General features: G+C 34.8%; 1 protein-coding gene across 1 annotated transcript in view; it reads right to left on the reverse strand.

Moving 5' to 3' along the window:
- Positions 1 to 1,659: 1,659 nt before the first annotated feature.
- The window catches only part of LOC126746556 (small integral membrane protein 14), a 38,935-nt gene continuing 18,314 nt past the window's right edge, over positions 1,660 to 22,280 (reverse strand). Inside the window, exons 3-5 of the mRNA XM_050454867.1 lie at positions 13,485 to 13,533; positions 13,236 to 13,384; positions 1,660 to 2,182 (exon numbers count right to left, since the gene is read on the reverse strand). Of these exons, the coding sequence (XP_050310824.1) occupies positions 2,144 to 2,182; positions 13,236 to 13,384; positions 13,485 to 13,533 (237 nt within the window). The 3' untranslated portion in view covers positions 1,660 to 2,143. The remainder of the gene's footprint in view (positions 2,183 to 13,235; positions 13,385 to 13,484; positions 13,534 to 22,280) is intronic.

The following is a 22,280-nucleotide window of genomic DNA, read 5'->3' on the forward strand; positions in this document are numbered from 1 at the left end:
CTACATCTCGATGGCTGTTTGGATATCTAAACTAATACTGATCCTATAAAATATGTGGAACCCTATTTACTTTACCAGGGAACGTGGTTATTGGTTCTAAACAACTTACTTAAGATTGTTACTTTAAACGAGAAAATGAAATATTCAACATGACTTAAAAATTATTCAAACTATTTTACACTTTAAAATCAATGAAATGTTTTATAATGTTTTTAAATATGTATAATATAGTATACAGTGTGTCCAAAATAAAGTGATACCTACACGGGGGTATACTGTAATCGTTCGAGATAGCCGGGTTAGTTAAATAGTTTTTAAGTAAAAGTTGTTATAAGTGCTATGGTACTAAATTTTCATAAAGCTTCTTTCGGAAGATAAATATTTCAGTTAGAAGCTAATGATTTAACTATAAGATTACCTAATTATTTTAAACATTTTGTTGAGCTCAAAATTTAAATTCTGATAATTAATTTCTCTTAACTCTCTCAGGCCAAAATAGTTCAATTTTCGGAAGTCAGTGCCTCAATTAGGTAATTCTACTCTAAAACTTTCCAAGTACCTGTTTGAATTGCCAGATCTCAACATCTTTACTCTAGCAATAATATAATTACATGATGTAACATAGGTTTATAGGTGATAACTTAATAAAGAAGTGTTTTTCAGTATGCAAGTTTCAATTTTGTAAATGATAGTGTATTTAGAAACTTGAGAACCATTTTTATTAGTTAAAATGTATATAGTAATATATTGTCAAAACGATAAATGTATTAAGGGGATTACTTCAAATTGTTCAATAAATTGATTTTGTATTATTGTTGCCTTTTAATTCCAAGAGATCATGCCAAGTTTGCTAGACATGTATACAGAGTGGCAATTTGAAAACTGTCCGCCCTTAATGTCTTTCTTGCAATTGAACATATGAAAAAGCGGAAAGATACGTCTATTTTATTTGTAAAGAGGACACATTAAATTTAATATTTTTACCCTTTTTGTTTCAACCCTCTATCGTTACAATTGTACAGAAAGTTTAGGTAGATGATTATAGTGTTTTTTTATAAAAAGCATAGGTCTGGCTAATCACATTGCTTCACTGCAGAGAGACGGTCATGAGGCTTAGAACTTTGATACGCCAGAGTCAGTGGATAAAAAAACCACAAACATATGGACAATTTTTAATGCGAAAGGAAAAAATTTTGAATTTTTGAGAAAAAAGTTATAGCCATTTTAAACCATCAGAAGAACAGTGTTAAATGCGCCCTAATGGCATAGTAAAAACGCTTAAAAAAACAAAATTTTTAAAGTTTACCACCCTGTATCTGGAAAACGAAGCAATTTATAAGACTACAAAAAAAATAAGCTGCTCTAAGTGACTTATTTTGACCTTTTGTCTCAAGCACAAATTGAGACACACCACTGTATACACAAACAACCCTTTTCTAACCAAATTTAACAAATGCTTTGCTAAACGCAAAATATGACCGTTCTAAAAAAAAAAAAAATAAGAGCGGAAGACTAGATTTAAATATTGGACAAATTTCTTCTGTTATAATACCCTGTTTTACAAACACTGCTATGTATGTTGATGCATATACTTTTCTTCTTTACCATATCTTCTGTCTGCCTTGCACAGAGAATATATTAACAAAGTAAAATAATGTATATTTTTTGCCATTTTATTACTATACACATAATTTTATTATGTAAATATACAATTAAATTTCATTTAGCATGTAAAATAATTCACTATAAGTTCAACAAACCAAACCAAAAGTACAAACAATTAATATTGTTTTAAAAAATAAAGTGCGATCATATTATATTTCTTTGTGCAGAATGGAATGTTATTTTTATAATACTATGATGTATATTAAAGCTAACATATATGTAATTATAAAATTAAAATACTTATGAATAAAAACAATTATTAAGTCATATTTTTTTTTAGATAACTGGACATTCGAGTTTTTTTTATCAATAGAGATTGCTAAGTTAACAATAGAATAATAATTGTTTATAATAGCCCAAAATTATCGTTGCAAGATCGTTGTATTAAAATACATAGATATATTTAACCCACATAAACCCATAAAATAAAATCTCCCAACAATGTTAAAAAGTTTCTAGTAAAATACTAACTTATCTACTAATCTACTGGTGGCGCTGGTGGAGCTCTATCAAAGTCCTGTAACAAAAAGATAGAGTAATAAATAATGAAAAGGGAGAAATTACACATTATTTAAAAAATATGAAGTGCAGAAAGGGGATATCTCTATTTTTAACAAAATTAAATTTGACTATTCTAATGATTGTAGGTCATCGCTTACTGCAAAAACAAGGCATATTTAGATGTCACTTTTCTGCGTGGCTACAGGGGTATACCACATTTTATTTTAGATATATTGTGCAGTTTATTAGTTTTTTAAGCGAAGATTACAAGTATTTTTCATCATATCAGCGGTTTAAATTGGGATATAAAGGTGATGTATAGATTCTAGTTCAGCAAGTGAAGTAGAAATTTCAAACAAACGAAAGAAATTTAAAACAAGTTTCGCAAGTAATGTTTAGGGAAAAAGATCTAACATAGAGGCTGATACTAGTATAAGCCAATCACTGTAAAACTCCCCATTACATAATTCAATAAATACGTTATCTGTATTATAATTTTTCCATAAAAACATAATATGGAATATTTAGAGAAGATACTTCATAGTAGTAGTAGTAAGGGTGAGGGAGCTAGAGCTCGGCAAGTAGGGCTGAACAGTCCCTTTTCGCCAATCCCAGAATCACCCACCCCTGCGCCTCGACTCCCAATGCGCGTTCTTCACTGAGTCGGCCCGTCCTTTTAATAAAGGCTTGCATGTTGTCCCAGTCCAGATCTTTAAGATCTTCCCGTTGGCGTGTCGTTGCTCTGAAAGTTTTCCTTATCAGGCGACTCCACCTATCACAAATATCTAGTATGTGGTATGAAGTTTTCTCCCCTGTACCGCAATTCGGACAGAGTGGGCTTTCTTTTATACCAAGAAGGTGTAGATGCCTGTTTAGACACTTTAGACTGTTGTCCCCAGTCAGGATTCTCACCAAGTCTTTGATACTCTGTCGGGTCTTTGTTAGCAGTCGCCTTGCTTTAGAGCCGTCATGGTCTGGTATCATTTCCTTGGCCTGTCTACATCCTTCTATCCTTCTCCAATTCTTCCTTGTTTTTTCCCAGGCCCAATTATTAAGTGCCTGAGAGATTTATTTTTTGCTAAGACCGAGACAAGGTTCGGGGCCTACGAAGGGGTTAACGGAACCTTGTTTTGCCAGTTCGTCGGCCCGCTCATTGCCCTCGACACCTTGGTGTCCTGGGACCCACCTCAGTCTAACTTTCCTGCGTACTGCAAGCCTTTCCAATGCGTCTCTGCATTCCTGGACTAGCGCTGAGCTGGCCCTGGGTTTCTGAATCGCCTTGAGGGCAGCTTGACTATCGGAGTAGATGCAAATCCTCCCGTTACCTTCCAATGCCTCTCGTTTGTTTGCTACTTCGAGTATACCAAACACCTCCGCTTGAAAAACTGTGGTGTGTTTCCCTAGCGAGAAAGATTCCCCTATGTTCGTTTCCATCTTGTACACTCTGGCTCCGGCTGAACTGGTGCTTTTCATCCATGATCCATCTATGTACCAGGCCTGGAAATGGCCTGCCTCTCAATCCAGACTGGGAGGTCTGGTAGCCCAAGAAGAATATTCAGTGGTGCCGCAGATGTTGTTCTTATAGCTCCAGTAATTCCCAAGCAGACCAGTCTTTGCAGTCTGGTCAGCTTTTGGGCGTTAATGACCTTCAATACGGCTGGCCACCATACCACGGATCCGTACGAGATCCTCGGTCATATGACTGCAGTATAAAGCCACTGGAGAACGTGGGGTTTTAGACCCCATCTTGTACCTATTTTTCGACGTAATTGCCATATTAGGGCTCTTGTCTAATTTACTGCCTGCTCTACGTAAGTTTTAAACGTGAGCTTGCTGTCTAAAGTAACTCCCAAGTATTTGACTTGCTGCCTCAAAGTTAGTCGAGTCTGATACATAATGGGAGGTTTAAAGCCTGTCAAATTTCGCCTCTTAGTAAAGAGAATGAGCTCGGTCTTTTCAGGGTTGACCGACAGCCCTGTCTACCGATACCACTGTGCCACTATCCCGCACGCGAGTTGCATCCGCTCACAGACTGTGTTCACGAATTTACCCGTGACCACCACTAGTCCGTCGTCCGCGTAGGCCTGTGCATAGAATCCTTCAAGTTCTAGCTTCCTGAGGAGACTGTCCATCACCAGGTACCAAAGGTGTGGCGAAAGGCAACTGCCTTGCGGGCAGCCGCCTTTCACCCTGGTCTCGACACGACAGTCTCCTAGTATAGCACTGATTTTCCGGTCTTCCAGCGCCGTTTTGACCCACCTGACCAAACGAGCCGGAGTGCCCCTGGTCAGGAGGGCTTTGCAGCAGTATCTGTTTTTGCCTTATCAAATGCTCCTTCCACGTCAAAGAAAAGAGCAAGTGCTATTTCCTTGTTCTCTATGGCTTTTTCAGCTTTGCTCACTAGAGAGTGAAGTGCCGTTTCCGTCGACTTCCCTTTCATCTAGGCATGCTGATTCCTATGTAGTGGCGATTCTATCTCCTCCCAGTTATATACCTGTCTATAAGCCTTTGTAGATACTTCATATACTTGAATATTACTCCCTATGTCAAGGCAGTATTTTGATTAAGAAGATTTAAGAGAGTATCTTATAACTGTGACGACTGTAGAATAAAAATAATGTTTGCTTTTTAATGAATTTAGTGAGGCTCAACAGATTTGAAAAATTCGGATTGTTGAATATTATAGGTTTTTAACAAGAGTAATTGAAAACAACATAACATAATTTAAGAACGTTTATACATTTCGGCTCTTAGAACTGTAGTTATGTCCCCTTTTTGCAGTTTGCAAGTAGCAAACAGAGTAATAATGAGTTTCTGTTTTTTATTTTTGAAATGAAAAGAATAAAATCATGTTTTTCGATGTGATCATTACCACTCAGATATCAGCCCTTTATTTTGTTCTTTTCTTTCCTAGTCTTTATCCCGGTATCTTATGCTTATGATTTTCTAATTTTAACACCATTTAGAATTATGAGATTATTTAGCATGCGTTGATTGAACCTTTTGTTTTAGATATAAACAATGTAAACTTTACGAGTTTATGACACTGTATAAGTTATTTTAGTTATTTTAAAAAGCGTACTGAATAGCAAAACCTAAATTTTTTGATCATGAGTTTAATATTTGAAGAAAATCACAGGAACACTTCAAATTAAATGGTACACTAAATTATCTGTATCAAGAGAAAAGTGCAAAACATTTGTATTGGAAATCCACAATTATATTTATTGAAGCCGAATATTTGCTCGAAAAAATAAATTTTAGGCATTTTTAAGAGAAAATAATAAATGAAACTCTGCCAAACACCATGAATTTTAACATTACTAGTGGTGATACCATTGAAATAAGTCTGCTAATTTCTTTGGATCAGTGTATTCTAAGGTTAATTCAGTAAATATTGGTTCTCTTGACATTACTTTAATGGACATTCTTAACGCAATTGAAGATTTAAAGCCTACTTTATCTTCGGGGTCTAATAGTGTAACTATAAATATAATTTTTATTATCACCGACTTCGTCAAGGCGTTTGATCGAGTTAAACAAGAAAATCACTAATATGAACAGACGTCAAGCTCGCATTGCACTTTGCCGTTTTACCGGACATATCGAATTGTAATATTGCTCATATAAAACGCAGGGTCATAATATTCCGTGCAGGTGCTGCAATGAGAAAGATGAAACACCAAAACCTTATCAGCCATATGTTGTGCCAGTTTAAATCTGCCCAGGTTTGTTGCCACAACATATGTCTAAACTCTTCAAGGAGGTAGACATTAAAAACCTACTAGATAGTCAACTCAAGTCAAGATAGAGATTCGATGATGAAAACTAAGTGTCCCTAAGCGATACGTCCTATGCTCTAGACAAAAAAACTTAAAATATTACCATTATCAGAGTAATTTAACTAGAAATAGAAACGGATCTGAAATTTAGTCATTTCTTCTTTGAGACTACATGGAAGAGCATTAACGAGAATGTAATAATGAACAGAATTACGCGAACGAAATCGTGATGTGGTGCATGAACCACATCATTTCTTGAGAGTGACTCTTACCACCCTTCACCACTTCAAATGCAAATTAAAAGAGCTGCAAAAATGTTTCAATCATAAGTTTATGTTTCCTTAGATCCTAACAATACATTTGTATCCAATTTGGTTTATTTCTGGTTCTTCTAGGTTAATACAAACGTAACATATATGTGTTGCATTATGAAAACCAATTATAGATCACAGATTTATTTGATCTTTGAAGCGCTTTGTAGAATAGGAGGGGATACGTATACTAGGAATTATGCAGTATCAAGATCATACAATTAATCTAACCAACCGGAAATGCTTCATGCATTTGGATTTTTTTTCAGAGTGTATATGTTAAGCCTAACTGTACAGTTTCTGGAATTATATTACAGTAATCTACAATCAAAGGAGAGGAGATAGCTAACCAATTTGCAGTAAGATCTATGTTAAGAATTATAAGGCAGACCCAATTTACAAAAATAATGTAAGATAATACAACATACTAGAACTAGATAATATAAGAAGATAAAACCTCAGAAGCCTAAATCAGAACAACCATTAATAAAGCTAAAAGCTTTACATAAAAATAACTTACACTATACAATACTATACAAGGAATGCAGGTTAAAGTTAACAATTTTTTATTTCAATAACCGTAAGCCGTTGGAAAATGGATCTAAAGTATTTTCATTAAAGGCCAGGTGAGTGGAGAAAAAATCCATAGGTGGCGGAATGAAAAGGTAAACGAAACATGGGGGAGTTGACTCTTCATTGAAGGTTGTAAAAGGAATTGCTTCCAAGATAGAAGCACAATGATATAAACCATTCAAGATCTTATAAAATGTTAAAGCATCAGAATGAAGCCGTCTGATTTCAAGATTAGGGATATCATACTGTATACTGATAGCATTATAGTCTAGGAAAAATATTAACTTCGGTCTATAAGCTATAAGGGATCTTAAGAATCTTCTCTGTACAGGCTCAAGGCGTTCAATGAACAATCATAATAAGGGGACCAAATTACAAATGCATACTCAAGCAAGGAATAAGACAAAGAGCAATATAGTAATAGCCAAAGAGCGATAAACTTTTTTTTGACTTCTATTTGGCCAAATTTTCAAAATTTTGTGTGCAAAAAATGCAAATATTTGACAAAAAACAAAAATTGTTGAAACTTCTTTACATTCAGTTCCAGACTATTGCTATTACACCATTCAGCAATACTATTTCAATCCAATTGATGTAGCAGCATCAAGATATAACTCAATAGATTCATACAGTTTAAAATCATCAGCAAAAGCAAGATGGTTTGAATGAACATCTGTCAAATTTCTTATGAAAAAGTAAAAAAAAAAAGACGGAGCCAATATGCTAACCCTGAGGCACACCTGAAGATACTTTAATGCTATTAGAAATATGATTATTAATCCTGACAAACTTTGTGCGACTAGTCAAAAAACAGAATTCGACCAAAGTCTTACCAAGGCCCATAGCCCTAAACGTCTTAACAAGATGATCATGACCAACTGTATCAAAGGCCTTTGAAAAGTCTGTATACACACTATCAACTTGTACAGACCTCTCAAAAGCACCGATCAAATCATAATGCTAAGTCAACAAGTTTCTTACCGTAGATCTACCCTGAGAAAAACCATGCTGATGATCACTGTAGGCGATACAGTGTCATGAAAATTGCACAGAAAACAACCTGTCAAACAACTAAGGAGCTACAGACTGAATACACACACCTTTATAGTTACAGATATCATTTATATATTCTTGCACATGATACAACCATAAAATAATATACACATAATAACCTGGTTTTAAAACATTTACGAACAGGAATCAAAGTGCCCTTTGCCTCCCTGTATTTGTGGAACTTCGATCCTGACGTAAAAGATTGAAGTCGGTGAAATTTAATTCTGAGTCCAGAAAATCCTCATTAAGCCAAGACTCTACTAAAATTAGAACATCATATATGCAACTGTTGACAGCATTTCGCACTATTTTAGTTCGCAAATCACCTGCATTATGAAAGTATTCATTTAATTTTTTGGAGTTTGTTTAATAACATTATTTCTCTTTTGTTGGACTACCTTAGGAATGTCATTAACATATTTTATGTGCAAATTGTGTTCTGTATGTAAACGCAAACAAAATGCAGGATTTTGAAGGTATTTTTCACTTACAGGATAAAATGTCAAGCAGATCTGACAAACTACTTTTTGAAAAGGTATATTTTCATCTTCCCAGTAGATATTACTAAGATATTTAATCTATAGCTATTCCAAGCAAGATTCCCAACATTATGGAAACATGGGTTTGGTGCCATTTTTTAAATCTAGTGGGAGGCAGGATGTTGGTAATTATATGAGTGTTTGCAATCAGTCAACTAGCTCAAAGCCTTTTGATTCTCTTGTATGTGGCCAGTTGTCATGTTTGTGGAAGTAAATTATAAATGAGGTACGCGGTTTCAACAGAGGGATGTCGACAGTGACAAATTTGTTACTGTACCAGTATTATCTGTTGAGAGCCATGGAGAAGGGTTTTCAGGGCATTCTACTCACACACACTTTTAAGACTTTTTAAGGAAGTGGGCTATGGGCTCTTGGCAAAGTGACGGCTACAGGGTTCGAGAAAGATATTCTTCAGTTACTTTACTTAGAAGCTACTTGGATGCCCATTGTATAAAAGTAGAATATGCACATTTCATATCTGAAGAGTTTAGTTTTTTTGTTAAACTCTTTGTTTCTTTGTTGAAGCCCTAGCTATTATTCAGTATATTTTGTCGTCTCTCGTTTCACCCTCAATAATGTAACCTTCATATTTTCACAGCTTTTTTGACCATTTATATTATTTTAGTTTGTGTATCGCGCATTGATAATACATTAAATATCTTTTAATATAGGGGAGACCGGGGCTCGTTGGACACCGGGGAACAGTGGTCACTTCCTCATAATTATTTTATTTACTTTACTCTAGTGACGCCATCTATAGGTTAGACGTCCAACGAACTTACGGAGCGCGGTGGCTTGATTAATAGCGACTCAAATGCGACGTCTTGCCATAATTCGATGTATTCGGTAAATTTGGAAAATTTGACAGGTCTTTACAGGTATGTAGAATTGATTTTATAACCAATATTTTGTGCTAATAAATTATAAATATTATTTCTAATAAAACATTAAATACTTTTTGTTTTTATTAAAATACGATTGAAAAAATATTTTGTAAACATTGGGACACAGTGGTCCAAGTTTTTTAAAAGGAGTGACCAATGAACCCCATATCAAATTGTTTGTTTATAAACCATAGTAATACATGCTTGTTTTGTTTTAGAGCTGTAAAATGGTTCGCAATAGAAAAAGAAAGACCGAGATTGGAAAAACGAACCCAAATTTAATGCTTGAAGCTGTTAAAAGTACACAAATTGGAGGTTTATCCATAAAACGAGCATCAATTATATATGGCATTCCCAAAACTACACTTAACATGCATAAATGTACATGCATAAATGTAAGGACATAGATATTAATTGGGACAATGCAACCCTTGCTGATTTACCGCCTATGATTCCAAATTATGCTATGCGGCAAGTGTTTTATAAAAGAGAAGAGGTTTTATTAGCAGATTATTTAATAAAATGTGCCATGCCTTAACTCCAAAGGCAGCACGTCAACTTGCATTTGAATTTGCAAGAGTAAACAAGAAAAAAATGCCTCAAAGTTGGGAAATAAGTCAGCCGGAGAAGACTGGCTAACATCTTTTTTAAAGCGAAATCTAGATATCGCTATAAGAACTCCTGAGGCCACTTCTCTTGCAAGGTCAATGGGCTTCAATAAACCTATAGTTGCTCAGTTTTTTAGTAACCTTGAACAGATTGTTAGGTTCCACCCTATTTGATTAGGGATTACGTCGGGTGTTCGACTTGTAGACAGAAAAAGAAAGTCGTGTAATTGGTTACGAGAAATTAATTTATTCTCCTAAACTTTAACTGGTTAATCGCGGCAATCTCTGATTTTACACTTTACTTTATATACAACTATTTATATTTTATGGATTTTTATAAAAGAGCGCGGAGCCCGGTACATGTCTAATATGCAACCACCTGGTCTAACATATCGCAAAGACTACTCTCCAACGACTGTTTTAAAGGCGAAAAACGAAATTCAGACTCGTTACAACTATTATTTTTTGCATGCCCTACTTCTTTTTTATTACAGGCGGCTCGAACTTATCGCGGGAACAGATCCTTTGACGGCGCGTATTTTTCAGCGCTTTCCGGGTACGAAGCCATAAATCACGAGCACTTCTGCCGAATTAGGGGAATGTCAAGTGATACAAAATGGTATGAGGTATTTAAAACCGTGGGTATGGCGAGCTAACTATTAAAATATAAAAATCTCCTAACACAGATATATCAGAAATATAACCTTGGACCTCTCAGTATATATAACATGGATGAAACTGTTAACGGGTTAACGACTGCACAAAATGCTGTAAAAGTTTTAGCTCAAAAGGGATGTAAACAGGTTGGTCAAGTTACTTCGGCTGAAAGAGGCAAAACTATTACAGTTTGTTGTGCTATTAATGCATATGGCAATTCAATACCCCCATTTATGATATTTCCATTTGTACATTTCAAGCAGCACATGATCAAAGGTGCTCCAATTGGAACTGTTGGATTTGCTAGTCAATCCGGATGGATAAATACAGATCTTTTTATAGAGTGGCTTAAACATTTTAGTACGTTTTCAAAAGCCTCAATAGCTTCTCCAGTATTACTTATTATCGACAATCAGGAACCTCACACTAGCATCCGGGCAGTAAAATTAGCGAAAAGTAATGCCGTTAAAACATTACTACAATGATGCTTGCAGGTAGATGTTTAAAAAACTTTTGTTGCATGTCGCAATGATTTAACTAGCAAATATTATGGTAAAGTCATTTCTAGTAAAGCAATTATTGGATAAGGTGTTACGATTATATAACTTAAGAGCTATAGAATTTTAAAATTAATTTATATTATTATTTATATTTTTTAATCATTAAGGTATATATTTTATTCATTGTTCAAGATCTTGGTTAATGGAAAATCCAGGGAAAAGGATAACTCCATATGACATAGCGGAACTGTTAGGAAAGGCTTATCGCCTCGCATTTAGTATGAGAAATATAATATCCGGGTTCCGCGCTACAGGAATATTCCCGTTTGACAAAAATATATTTCAAGATAGTGATTTTTTCTCAGCCGAAGTAACCGATCTTCCAATGGATCAGCACGTTACAAGTGAAGATGATGAAAGCTTGCAATTACCATCGACTTCAAGAATCACTGAAGCTCAGTGAAGTCACTCTCCGATGAATAGTGGTCATATCAGCGCCTCTAACAATGACACAACACCTAATTTAGACACCCCAATTCATACCTCAAGTTTTTATGGAAACTCTACTCCGGAAAAACAGATCGTGAAGTGACACGATTCGCCCATACCCGAAAGCAAAAAAGGAGCCCCTAAAGGCATTTAATAAGCGTAAACAGAAAACAACTATTAGAAGAAGAGGAGACTAAAAAATTAAGCAGAAACCTAAAGTAAAAGCAGTAAAAAAAGATATCTCTAAAAAACTAGCGGGAAAATATAGTTAAACCAAGAAAAAGGACTTAAATGAAATTAGTGACAGTGACAGCGATACAAATTTTATTCTGGCAGATAGTGACGAGGATGCTTCGTACCTAGAACCAGAACCAGATCCAGTTATTTTCGACATTGCCGATATTTCAGCAAATAGTTTTGTGTGGGTTAAATTTGTTACAAAAAAAACGTTAAAGTATTATATAGGACAAGTTACAGAGATTCATTCGGTTCAATGCGAGTTAACTGTAAATTTTTTACGCAAGCATGGTAACAATTTTATTTTTCCTATTATAGAAGATTAGTCTACTACAGATTTTGATAATATTGTGTTGCATCTTCCTTCTCCAGCTCAGATTGGTCGAACTGCAAGGGCAAATAGCTTACATCAATTTAATATTGATTTGCAGTCTTATAATATCGGATAAAGCATATAATGTTACATTTATAGGTGTTTTTAAGTTAAGCCTTACATATTAAGTGTCATGTCCATGGCACCACTTTGATGTATTCAAGGTGCCCCGGTATGGGGCACTATGGTCATATTTTGTACTTAAATAAAAATGTGTGAAAAAAAATCTTAATTTTTTTTTTTTTTTTTAACTTTATTGTCCAAATATGTAGTTTTATTGGTACTTGAAAACGAAAGCTCCAAGTCAAATTTTGTTCTTCTTATAATAGTTTTTACCAAAAAGTGTCCAACGTGCCCCGGTCTCCCCTAATATCAGTGTTTCCCTTTTTTTACAAAGAACATTAGCAATAATTACAATCACTCACATCGAGAGAAACATCGGTCCTTCGAGAGCGATTAAAGAAAAAAATAAAGTGAATATCTATCGATCGTGAATGCTAAAAAACTATAAGTGTGCAACCAGTTAAGTGTTCATTATCACCCCGGGGAGAAGATATTGGTCAACTCACCGCAGCTGAGCAGCCGTCAACCACGTCATTGTGCTATCGAGAAGTCTGAGTCCGGTAAGGCTAAGTCAAATCATTGAATAATAGCTAGGGCTTCAACACTCTTTTTAATTTACTTGTAAATGACATATGTACAGATAAGAACGGATCTAAATTCTTAACGTCTGCTAATGATGTAAAAATCTCTCCTAGGTACAGGAGGTACCTCCACTAACACAAAGATACTTCCAGGAGGACTTAGGGAACATATTTGCAGTATGGTCGCAGATTAATGCATGAGCCTTAATATTTCCAAGTTTAACTATATAAGCTCCATCAAAAATCAAACAAAAAATTGATTCATCCTATACAGTAAATGGCGATTTCTTAGAATTAGTGCATGCAGTCTAGGATTTGGGGCTAACTTTGGTATAAGTTTGGTTTGGACAACTAATGATTTAATAGTGGCACCACTTAAACTATTATCCGTTAATGATAGACCTATTGTAGAAACTTACTCCGTTATCTTTCCTCTTTTTCTCAAGATTGACAGTTGCTCGCCCATGCCAGGGACGAAAGTAAAACATAATCAATGCAATACCCAACATCACAGTCAGCAACAATAAATCACCAGGCGTGTTGTTAGAAGTACCTGGAAGGCCAAGTCCTAAAAGGGACAGCGTTAAAGCAACTTTAACTTGATTACTTATTACATCAAAAAATCTATTGTTTATCCCTTTTATCGCAAGAATTCATGTAATACAAACCTGGTTCAAAACATTCGGTATCAGTACAAACCGTCTGCGAGTTTCTCAGCTAAAACAAAAAAAAAACATTTAGTATCATATTGTAAATATGTCGTATGGAACTTTCTTGATACGGTTTCTGCTTATTGGTTTAATCAGTCTAAGGTACTCACGAAGCCGAGGGAAAATATTTATTTGGAAATTAGCAATCAATCGACTAGTTGCTCCCATATGGGACAAGAGGTATCATATGGGGAGCATGTATTTATTTTTTACATTTTGCGAATTTGGTAGAAGACAAAGGCAATAAATTAAATTGATTATAAATTAATAATTAAGAATATCTGTTTTCATACATAGCAACATAGTTTTAGTATGATTTTTTTCTTCTGAAACTTCCCTAGAATGTTTAGCGGGGAAGAAATTAACAGAAAAACTAGTTTAATAATTTATATGTGGTATAAAAATAGCTCAAATATTTAAACATCGAATTTTGCTTTTTTTAACATTTTAAACTACTTTTTAAACCGTAAGTTAATAACATTAAAAATATAATGTGACTACCGCATTATTAACTCCCTATAAGTGATTATAATATCACTTGTTGCAAAGTCCAATTTCTGATAAATATTAGACCTTGGGAATTATTGTAGAATATACAATGCATTCGTTCATAAATATTAAAACATAACATGCCTATTGTGTATAAGGCAATGTAACAATTAAATAATAAATTTAATATAACTTGGGATTTAAATTACAGTTAAGCTAAAAGTATACCATAGATTAAATATGCAGTTAAATGCATGAGATAAGCACAGTTAACAATCAAGAAATACAGAGTTTTTCAAACTAATTAGGTACTAGTGCTATCTATTTTGATCTTATAGCTGCAAAATTTCTAATTGGGAAATAAGATTGTTTTAACACATGGTTTAAAAAATCAAAGAATATTTTGTAATTCGTTTTTTTTTTGCTGGGTTATTTGGAATAGTACAGATTTTTTGGAGCTCCTATTTAATCTAAGAGAAGAACACCCTTTATCCCGTAACCTCCTGGGTACAGGGCTCTGTGTTGAGTTGGGTTGTATCAAAAATTCGCATTATAATTTTTATGTGTCAATTGCCGAAATATAGTTTGACTTCATCTTAAGATGCAGGATACACCTTAGGTTCTTGATAATTTCGATTGCTATGCAGTAAGAATTGACGCTCGTGAATTGGGGGGAAAGAACGTCTACAAATTTTGCCTTCATCGCGTCCCATTTGTGATACGGCATTTATTTTTAAGGGTCACTGTGGAGAAACGTTTTGTTGTTCGTAAAAAAAGAAACCCAGCTTTATGAGGTGTCACATCTTCTCTTGGGCATTGCCCAGGGTACTGTCATCCCCTGACTTACAGACGGTACTAATCTATTAACAATTAGTACGAAAAGAGGGAAATCTCCCACGTTCTAGAAAAACGGGGAAAAACCTGGACGGAAAAATAGGCTAAATTGGACAAGAAATAGCAAGTACAGACAAGCCAAGGATTTTTTTGTCAGAGTCCTCTACAACAAGAAGAAAAATTATTGACTGCTATTGGCCGATTGATACACGATGTACATTTTTATTTTTATGTTTATATAACCGTAAATGGTTTCTTAACAAGATGTGTCATTAAACATATTTAAAAGAGGCCTGATGATGCTGTACGAGCAGTTATATCCAAAAGTGTAATATTAGAAATATGCGCCATAAATTTATTTTATTTTATTATACTTATACCTGTAGCGCCATCTTAGATTTCATAAACGTACTTCATAAGCGCCCCACTCCGTCCGAGTGAGATCAGACGGCTTTAGACTAGAAAGCTGAACGTTTCATTTTTGTATTTTCTCCTTTAATTTCACGATTTGTGTATTAAAATTTAAGAGAAGTTTATTAAAGTGTGCCTCAAGAGTTGTGCCTTATTTTTATCAGCGCATCCCGTACATTTTGGTCCTTTTCGAGCCACATGGCAAGAGAAATAAGGTAAATTATCTTGAAGGCAAATTTGACCGCGTCCATTTTTTTTGGGCAAGGCGAGCGGCTCCGCCCGACGACGACGGAGTTCGAAGCGATCGAGCGGCGTTCGACGCAACGTTGCCGGCTTGTGCCGACGATCACATATTTGCTGATATCTAGGAATTTCTATAAGCTCACTTCCAGGCCGGAAAACTGTGAGTAGGAATATTTGATTTGCTGTACAGACTTTTTGACAGACTTATCTGACACGATTCGTCTTCTTCGATTTCTTGATTTTACTTTGTTACTTATTAACATTTATTTTTGGTATTTTTTATACCTTTTAAATCAAAATGTCAGAAGAATTAGCTAAATTAAAAGTAAAAAGAGGCCAAATAAAGGCTACGTTAACTAGGTTTCGAAACTATCTTGAAACTATTGACTCTGAAAATCTCACTGAGGAAAAATCCACAGAAGTTGGTGCCAGGTTGGATAAAGTTCAACCCATTTATGATCAATTTTTAGCGTGTCATGATGAGATTGAAATGCTTGTCCCACTTAGTGATAAGTCAGAGACCGAAATAGAACAGTTAAATTTGTTTGAAAATGAGTATTTTAATGCCATCTCGCGAGCCACAGTACTTGTTTCAAAGTTTAGTGCCGGTAGAAATGGTACCAATAGTCACGTTTCTGGTGACAGTAATGTTTCTAGAAATAGTACTCGGGAATGTAAAATTTCGGTAAAACTCCCTGAGTTAAAATTACCAAAGTTCTCTGGTTCCTACGACAAATGGTTGGAATTTAGAGATGCGTTTTATTCAATAATTGACAAGAACGAATCACTGGACAGTGTTCAAAAATTTTATTATTTGCGTGCGCATTTAACAGGTGAAGCAGCACAGTTAATCGAATCCATACAAGTCACTGAGCAAAATTATGATGTAGCGTTTTCGTTGCTCAAACAGAGATACGAAAATAATAAATTGATAATTTTTAATTATGTTAAAGCACTTTTCGATGCACCGTCTCTTAATAGGGAATCTTACACTGACTTGCGCAATTTGTTTGATACGTTTACGAAAAATTTGCGTAGTTTAAATTCTTTAGGGCAAAATACTGACGAATGGTCAATTTTGTTAGTTTTTTTGTTAACCAGTAAGTTTGATAGTCGTACTAGGCGCGACTGGGAAGCATATAAATATAGCGAAGTACTTCCCACAATGTCAAACGTCAATGATTTTTTGAAAGAGAAATGTGAACTCTTAGAAAAATTACAAGTTGTAAAGGGTGATAATAATCGGCAGTCGTTTAAATTCGATTATAAGAAAAATAAACCCGTTGTCAATTCTTTTGTAGCGACAGATAATAAAAGGTTTATGTGTTTTTATTGTAGAGGGTCCCATTCCATTTTTAAGTGTATTACATTCAATAAATTTGACATTGTGAAAAGAAATTCGGAAGTAAAACGATTAAAATTATGCGTGAATTGTCTAAATCCCAATCATACAGTGGAAGAATGTCAAAAATCTCCATGTAGAAATTGTTCGAAACATATTAATTCGATTTTACATTCTGATCCGCGTCCTACCTTGGTCGTTAGTCAACATAGTAGGCCCGATCGAGATACTTTGCAGAGTAGTAGCGACAACACCGATTCCGACGCGAAGATGACCGGTGAAACAGAGGAACAGCTGATTTTAACCTCGACGCAGGCAACGACCAACGATTTAACTTCGTGCGACGTTCACGATCAACATTTTTTGGCTGACCACGATGTAGAGCCAATTCAAAGATTGTCATTGTTAGGGCAACAATCTAATAAATATGCTTTATTATCCACAGCAGAAGTGTTAATTCTAAATAAAAACAACCACTGTGTCAAGGCAAGAGTTTTATTGGATCCCGGTTCACAATCGAATTTTGTAACCGAATCATTTTTTAATAAACTGGGTTTAAATAAACAAAAAACTAATGTATCTATTACCGGGGTTGGTAATAGCGAAGCGGTTTTTTCAAATTATAAAACAAGTTTAATTTTACGTTCAAACTTGGGTGATTTTTCGCAGGAAATTTCGTGTTTAATATTACCTAAAATTACACGACCTATGCCTATAATGAGTTTTGATTATAGTTTTTTAAATATTCCTTCAGATATAAAGCTCGCAGACCCTGAGTTTAATATAAAAAAGGAAATAGATATTTTATGTGGAGTTAGTTTATTTTATCAAATCTTACAATCAGGCCAGATTAAGTTATGCAAAAATTTAACTTTACAATCTACTAAATTAGGCTGGATTTTGGGTGGTGAGTTAAATTTTTCTTTGATTTGTGATAAAAGCGTTTCTTTATTCTCGACAGTAGAGGAAGAAATACATAAAAATTTGACGCGATTTTGGGAAATTGAACAGTGTAAGAATACTTGTAAAAATAATGATATTTGTGATTTACATTTTAAAGAAAATTTTTCTCGAAATTGTGAGGGTCGTTTTGTAGTTAAAATTCCGTTTAGGGAAAATAAGGAACAGCTTGGCGATTCCAAGCAAAATGCGATTAGAGCTTTTCATTGTTTAGAGAGACGTTTATCAAGAGATGATAATCTTAAAAACCAGTATATTGACTTTATGAGAGAGTATGAAATGCTGGGACATATGTCTTTAATTTCAAAAAATATTGATAAGTGCGAAAATGTTGGTTATTTTTTGAACCATCGTGAGGTAATAAAAACGACTAGTCTAACCACTCGTTTACGAGTAGTTTTTAATGGTTCAGCTTGTACTAGTAGTGGATTGTCATTAAACGATATTCAACATGTAGGACCTACAGTACAAAATGATTTGTTGACCATTATTTTAAATTTTAGGAGACATGCTTACGTCCTTAACGCTGATATATCGAAAATGTATCGACAAGTAATTATTGATAAGGCTGATCGGCAATATCAGAAAATTTTCTGGAGAGAACAACCAACCGATGTTCTAAAATGTTATGAATTAAATGTTATTACTTACGGTTTAGCGTCATCTCCATATTTAGCGACTCGTTGTTTAGAACAACTTGCTATTGAAAATGAGAAAAAATATCCCGTGGCATCTAATATTATTAAAAATTGTTTTTACATTGATGATTTGCTTTACGGAGCTGATTCAAAATCTGAATTACTTGCGATTCAAAGAGATGTTAGTAATATTTTAGAAAGTGCAGGATTTCAGTTACGCAAGTACTTGTCAAATAAAATAGAATTGTTGGATCAATTAAACATAGATTCTTCTTTAGATGTTAGCATTCTGCATCTAGGTGAGGGTGAAAACAATAAAACCTTGGGTATTTATTGGAATTCGCATTCCGACACCATCGAATATCAAGTTTCACATTTTCCTGATTTTTCTAGTATCACGAAAAGAATAATCTTATCAACAATAGGTCAAATATTTGATATCTTAGGACTTTTAGGTCCAATAATAATTCGTGCAAAATTAATAATGCAGATGCTTTGGAAATCTAAATTTTCTTGGGATGAACAAGTTTCAAACCCTATTCGTGATAAGTGGATTGTGTTTTGCAAAGACCTTCAGTTTCTCAATAAAATAAAAATCCCGAGACATGTTTTTAATGTTCATTCTATTTCCATAGAGCTTCATATTTTTTCTGATGCGTCTGAAAGTTCATATGGCGCATGCGCATACATCCGTTGTGAATCCGTAAATCAATGTACGAGTAAGTTATTGACAGCTAAAAGTAAAGTGGCCCCAGTAAAACCAGTTACGTTACCTAGATTAGAATTAGCTGGTGCAGTTATAGGGTGTAAGCTAGGTGAAAAAATAAAGGAATCTTTAAAAATTGATTTTCATAAAGTTTTTTATTGGAGCGATTCAACTATAACTTTATGTTGGATTAAAGGCTCCACCGATCGATGGAAAAAGTTTGTGGCAAATAGGGTGAGTTTTATCCAAGAAAAAACAAATCCCGACGACTGGTTCCATGTTAGGTCCTTTGATAACCCGGCAGATTTGATTTCCCGTGGTGTCTCTGCGGAATCATTAATTAACAATGATTTTTGGTTTGAAGGTCCTTCTTGGCTAAAATTTAAAAAATCTGCGTGGCCACAGAATTGTTTATCCGTGGATGAAGACATTCCTGAACAAAAGACTTTAGTCCATTTTAATGTATCAAAAAATAATTGGGACATTTTTGATAAATTTTCGAGCTTAACAAAACTGCAACGTGTTATAGCATATTGCAAACGATTTATTTTTAATTCAAGAAATAAAAGGAGTAATCGTGTAACCGGTGAATTACAATGTAAAGAATTAGGTGAAGCTATGAATACATTAATAAAAATTTCCCAATTACAGTCATTTCGGACAGAATTAAATGATTTAAAAAATAAGGGCTCTATCAGTAATTCTAGTAAAATACTTTCTTTGTCGCCAATATTAGACAATGATATTTTGCGTGTTGGAGGCAGACTGCAACAATCTGACGTATTGTTTTCTAAAAAACACCCGATCCTTCTTCATAACAAGCATAAATTATCCGAGTTAATTTTAGTAAATGAACATAATCGTCTTTTTCATTGCGGTCCCCAACAACTTTTATACGCAGTTAGGGAAAATTTCTGGCCCATTGCAGGTAGAAATTTAGCCAGACGAATTGTACATAGATGTATTATATGTTTTAAGACTAAACCTAAACCATACGCTTATTTAATGGGTAATTTACCTCCTGAGCGCCTTAAACAATGTTCTCCTTTTTTAAATACTGGCTGTGACTATGCTGGTTATTTTCTATTAAGGGACAGAAAAACGCGGAATTATAAGCCTATTAAAGCTTACGTATGTGTCTTTGTTTGTATGGCAACGAAGGCGATACATTTAGAGCTGATAACTAGCCTGTCCAGTGATGCGTTTTTGGCGTGTTTACGACGATTTGTCTCTAGAAGAGGTAAACCATTGAACATTTTTTCGGACAATGGTACCAATTTTACAGGTGCTAATTCGGAATTAAAAAGATTTTTTAAAGATCAATCGACATCTATTCAAACAAGTTTGGCTAATGACGGTATAAATTGGAAATTTATTCCACCGCGTGCACCAAATTTTGGTGGCTTGTGGGAGGCCGGAGTCAAGAGTTTTAAGACGCATTTGAAACGCGTGATCGGTGACACAATACTAGACTACGAAGACTTTACTACCGTACTTCAGCAAATTGAAGCGATCCTTAACTCAAGGCCGATTAGTCCAATGTCATCCAGTCCTGATGATGTATTGCCATTAACACCAGGCCATTTTTTGATTGGAAGACCTCTGGTATCCGTTCCCGATCCTGATGTCATTGAAGTGAAACAGAATCGTCTGACCCATTTTAGAAGAATCCAGCAGATTACTCAGCATTTCTGGAAACGCTGGTATTTTGAATATTTGTCCGAGCTCCAGAACCGACAAAAATGGTGTCAAAATGCTGCTAGAGTTGTGTCTACTGGTGATCTAGTTATTGTGAAAGACGATAATATGCCACCTCTTCAATGGAAGATGGCTAGAGTGACTGAATTATATCCCGGACGTGACGAAATAGTAAGAGTGGTTTCGGTGCGGTTTGGTGACGGAACTTGTTCCAAGCGCCCGCTAACTAAGATTTGTCCTCTTCCCGATTGTGACAATTTACAGGAAACCAATCGACATAAACTTACTTTGTAAGTTCTTTTGATTTATGTCCGTGTTAGATGTTTGTGTTAGAGTTAGTCTATTTTAATTCCTTTTAAGCTTAAATTTAATTTTTTTTTTGGAATTTAAGATTTGAAATTTGTGTTAACTTTTTGAAAATTAAGTATTTGTTAGATTTAAGGTTGAAACAACTCTATGTTTCAAGGTCGGCGGTATGTACGAGCAGTTATATCCAAAAGTGTAATATTAGAAATATGCGCCATAAATTTATTTTATTTTATTATACTTATACCTGTAGCGCCATCTTAGATTTCATAAACGTACTTCATAAGCGCCCCACTCCGTCCGAGTGAGATCAGACGGCTTTAGACTAGAAAGCAGAACGTTTCATTTTTGTATTTTCTCCTTTAATTTCACGATTTGTGTATTAAAATTTAAGAGAAGTTTATTAAAGTGTGCCTCAAGAGTTGTGCCTTATTTTTATCAGCGCATCCCGTACAGATGCTGTAACGCGAAACGCGTAACCCAACAAATAGGTGCTGCATTTAAGAGAGTTTGACTTAAATTTTAATATTTTTCCTTGTTATACATATCTTTGATAATAATGGATGAATATTTCGAGACTCCTCTAGAGCTAAGGGAGTCTGCTGCTGCCGGAGTTATAGCGGGTCTGATTGGTGTCATCACAGGACATTGTAGACTCAACTGGAACCTGTAACTATTATGCAAAGTCCGTTGTGCGCCGATCTTATAGGAGGGTGTTAAACTATGTGAAATGTGGAATATGGAATGTATTATGAGGCTGTGAGGAGACATTTTGGGATCATAGTTTCTAGTAAAGGAGGAATTGAGTAACCTTAGCTGGGAGTCACTGCTCTCTTCTATTAAAGGATGAAACCGCCTAGTAAGGGATAACAATGAGGTTGCTTGAAGATTCTTTATCATGTGTGTGTGTGATCGATATCAACTCAAAGTGCTTAACACTGCCCCCAGTAAATTGTAAGAAGGAAGAGTATTCTAAAATGACGATCAACTAATGAATATTTGTCCATTAGTACTGCGTTGCATAGTGGTCATGTCCATTATTTACTATTGACATGTCAATTTACTGGTTTAATAACTAAACACACGAAATTGTTAATATTGTTGTTTTGTTCAACCAAAAAATTAAA

The sequence above is a fragment of the Anthonomus grandis genome, chromosome 17 (assembly GCF_022605725.1).
Source record: "Anthonomus grandis grandis chromosome 17, icAntGran1.3, whole genome shotgun sequence".
Taxonomy (NCBI): Eukaryota; Metazoa; Arthropoda; class Insecta; order Coleoptera; family Curculionidae; genus Anthonomus; species Anthonomus grandis.